Source organism: Crocodylus porosus, unplaced genomic scaffold (assembly GCF_001723895.1).
Source record: "Crocodylus porosus isolate Cpor-Errol unplaced genomic scaffold, CroPor_comp1, whole genome shotgun sequence".
Taxonomy (NCBI): Eukaryota; Metazoa; Chordata; order Crocodylia; family Crocodylidae; genus Crocodylus; species Crocodylus porosus.
This window is the reverse complement of record NW_017728909.1, coordinates 35,596,895-35,600,633: the sequence shown is the minus strand read 5'-3', so window position 1 is coordinate 35,600,633 and position 3,739 is coordinate 35,596,895. Positions and strand designations below refer to the sequence as shown.

Sequence of the window (3,739 nt, the reverse complement as noted above, 5' to 3'; positions counted from 1 at the left end):
GGGGGGCGGGCGCTGAGCGCGGTCTGTGCCGCGCAGGTGACGGCCGAGGCCCGCTGCAGGCTGGTGAGCTGGCTCATCCCGGTGCACCGCCACTTCGGCCTGTCCTTCGAGGCGCTCTGCCTGACCGTGAACACGCTGGACCGCTTCCTCGGCACCACCCCCGTGGCGGCCGACTGCTTCCAGCTCCTGGGAGTCACTGCCCTCCACATCGCCTGCAAGCAGGTACCGGCCTGGCAGGGAGGGGGTTGTGGGTGGGTTGGGGGCAGGTGCCTGCCCGGGCGAAGCCCCTCTGCCTCGTCCGCCTGGGCGCTAGGAGGGTGCTCTGCTCTCACCCCCGGCTGCTCTCACCGCTGTGTAACGCTGTCCTGCAGGTGGAAGTGCACCCTCCCAGAGTGAAGCAGCTCCTCGCCCTTTGCTGCGACTCCTTCACCCGCCAGCAGCTCTGCAACCTGGAGTGCATCATCCTGCACAAGCTGCACTTCAACCTTGCCGCGCCGACTATCAACTTCTTCTTGGAGCATTTCACCCAGGTGCGTATGGAGGCTGGGGAAGGACACGCCAAGGAGGCCAGCAATGCCAAAACCCTGGCCAGAGGTGTGGCTGAACTTAGCCTGGCAGACTATGCTTTTAACAAGTATGTGCCCTCCCTGCTGGCCGTTTGTACCCTAGGGCTGGCCGATCAGATGCTGTGCCACCAAAATCCACTGGACCTAAAAATAAGTGGCTACCCGCAGGGAGTTTTACAGGACTGCATGGACAAACTGCTTTTGCTGGTGTCTCTAAACGGAGACTCTTTATCCCATGTGCTACCCCAGGAGTTTTCCCAGAGCTGTCTGGAGCTGGGAAGCTAGCTGGAGTAATGCCCTTGGACAATCCCTCAGGCCATTTTGAAGCATCGGGAGATTTTAAATAATATTTCCTGTCCATCAATGTTTTTATGAACTACCAGCTGGCTGATAATTGCTGTACCTTCAGAACAGTATTTCCCTTAGATTCTTGCTTAGTTGACAAGTCAGCCTGTTGTCTGTACTGTATTTATTTCTGCTCTGTAGGCTTAACATCTATACACTTTAGAGCTTAATCAACTAAGCAATAGTGTCCTTTTTAAGGAACTAAAAATTAACTCTTATTTGCACATTATATGTATATTTTTGTTTTCTTGCACTGACATTAGACTTTATAATGATATCCAGTGTAAATAGTATACATAATCCAATTCCTGTACAGTTTATTTATATAGAGGATGGTTCTATAAACGTACCTCAAGGGCAGGCATAGGAAAAATAAAAGTACTGTATAACATTTCTTAATAAACTTCTGTCACTGATCACTGAAGATGGTGTGTTTTGCTTGCAGTACTTATACATAATACACCTTGGAGACCATTACTGGAGCATTATTCTGGTAGTCTTTTTTTACTCTGTAGAAAATAATTGTGTATACTTGTATTATTTTCCCTTTCAAAATGCATGCATTATGTCAGCATGGTCATATTCCACATGTGAAAAAATTAGTTCATATGCCACAGCAGTGTAAAATAAACCACATAAATAATGATGATAAGTTTATAATTTTCTCAGTACATCCAAATATATGCACTTACTCACCAGAGCTGTAGGTGTTTCATAGCAGGGGGAAAAATAAAAAGAAAAGGCAAACACTATAAAAAAAAAAATCTTGCAACATGATTCTTACTTTTCTCCTTTAACTTGTACTGAACTATGAATTTGAGGTAATACATAGGTGACACCAAATTCATAACAGACACTTATAATGTGTGAATTGGTGATACTCCCCATGTCTGCCTCTTAGAGCACAACAAGATGTTTCACACGCTAGAAAAGTGTATGACACAATTGTCAATAGGAATGACTAAGCAAATGTAAGAAAATATGCTACTAGTAATTTATCTGGAATGTCATGAAGGGACATGGCCCCTATATACAATGAAACCCAAGAAGAGATGAATGTAATCTACCTGAAAAAATCTTAAGTGAATTCAGTGGGACTTCTTACAAGAGTGAAATTATTCCTTTGGTTTAAGTATTGTCATGGTTAAGCCATAAGAATGCACTTGTGGAACACTTCGATTGTAAGAAAGGCCGTCCCATGTCCCAGGACAGAGCCATCTTGCCCAGTATTGCATGTCTCACTGTGGGGGAGAGCAGATGCTAAGGAAAGACCATGTGCAAAGGCTGTACAGACTAATGTCCCCAGCCCCACATTTCTTACAGATTTCAGTATTCACAGGTCTAGAAAGTTCTGATTTAAAGGTTGCATCCCCAGCTATGCTCTTTAATACCCACTGATAAACTAGTGTTAATTAAGATGCACTAATGCATGGATTTAATCCTCTTTTGAACCTAGTTAAATTACCAGCCTCTACACTTTCTTGGGGCAATGAGTTCCACAAGTTCACACATGTGAAAAAGAACTTTCTTTTCGTTGTTTTGAACCTGTTACTTAATAGTTTCACTGAGAGGCCATGATATGTCTCCTAGTTCTAGCATTGTGAAAGATGATAAATAGTGAATCCCCATTTACTTTTTCCCATGATTGTATAGCTTTGTCACATCCACCCTTAGTCATCTTTTCTCTAAGCAGAAAAATTTCAGCCTATGTAGTCTCTCCTGTTTCTGATTGGCCAAGTCAGTTTCAGATATTTTAAATCCATTATCACTTTTTGAAGATGTGAGTGGGTCCCAGTCTGCTTCAGTTAATGTAATGAACATTAAAGGAAAAACAAACAAACAACTAGAGCCCCCCAAAGGCAAACCTATAGGCCATCATTGGAAATACAGCCTGCAGATGTATTTTAGTTAAATAAAAATTAGCCTGTTTTCAGAATGGTCCAAAATGCCTTATCAGAAATGTAAACATGGAGGGGACCTCAGTAAGTATTTAGTCTATCCCTGTGTTGAGAGGAGAGATAAGTACACCTAGAGCAATGATTTTTAACCTTTTTCATTTTCAGACCCCTAAAAAAATTGAATGGAGGTCTGGGCCTCTTTGAATTGTAAGTGTGGGTATTCACATACTTCTGATGATCATTGTAATCTTTTGGGGACTCCTTGGCCATAGTCTGCACAGGCCACAGGTTGAAATCCACTGCCCTGGACCATCCCGGCCAGATGCTGGTCTCACCCGTTCTCTCACTGAAAGAGATCACACAACCTCTTGGCCGGGTGCTACAGCGCTTCCTTATTCTTATAGGTGGAAAGGTTTTACTTTTCCTAATGCTAATGGTTTTTTTGCTGCAAAGGCAGCTCATAACCCCCCTTCATGTACTGGAAGACCACTACCAGGAGTCCCTCAATCTACTGTTTCCTGAACTAAAATCACAACGGATGCCAATGCCGATGCCGTCCCTCTGGGCTCTCTCCAGCCCCACACCGTGCTTCACGTGCGGCGTGGGATCTCAGGATCCCGCCGGCCTGGCCGTGCCCCAGGCCCGCCCGGCGGCGCCTCCCTTTGTCCGGACACCCTCGCGGGCTGGGAGCGCCGCACTCCGCCGTTTCTCCAGCCTCCAGTAACAGATGGCGAGAGCACAGCCCGCAGCTCTCGTGTCGCAGCCCGTGGGGGGGTTACCCGACCTCCCACCCCGGACGCTGGGAGCCACCTGCTCGCAGGTGCTGCGGCTCGCCCCGTGCAAGCGCGGGTGCCTCGCAGCCTTTCCCGGGCGGGGGGGAGGGCCGGGAGCGGGAGAGGGCTGCCCGCGCCCAGCCCCGCTCCTCGCAGC

General features: G+C 47.0%; 2 protein-coding genes across 2 annotated transcripts in view; both read left to right on the top strand.

The window, feature by feature from the left end:
• Positions 1–3: 3 nt before the first annotated feature.
• Positions 4–1,557, top strand: CCNO (cyclin O; the record flags this gene model as incomplete). The annotated part of the gene is made up of 2 exons (XM_019531698.1): positions 4–222; positions 372–1,557. Coding segments are annotated over 2 exons (699 nt in total), but the record flags the coding sequence as incomplete, so codon positions are not given.
• A 311-nt stretch (positions 1,558–1,868) lies between these two features.
• Positions 1,869–3,739, top strand: part of MCIDAS (multiciliate differentiation and DNA synthesis associated cell cycle protein) — a 7,953-nt gene continuing 6,082 nt past the window's right edge. The window contains exon 1 of the mRNA XM_019531697.1: positions 1,869–1,882. Within this exon, the coding sequence (XP_019387242.1) occupies positions 1,869–1,882 (14 nt within the window). The remainder of the gene's footprint in view (positions 1,883–3,739) is intronic.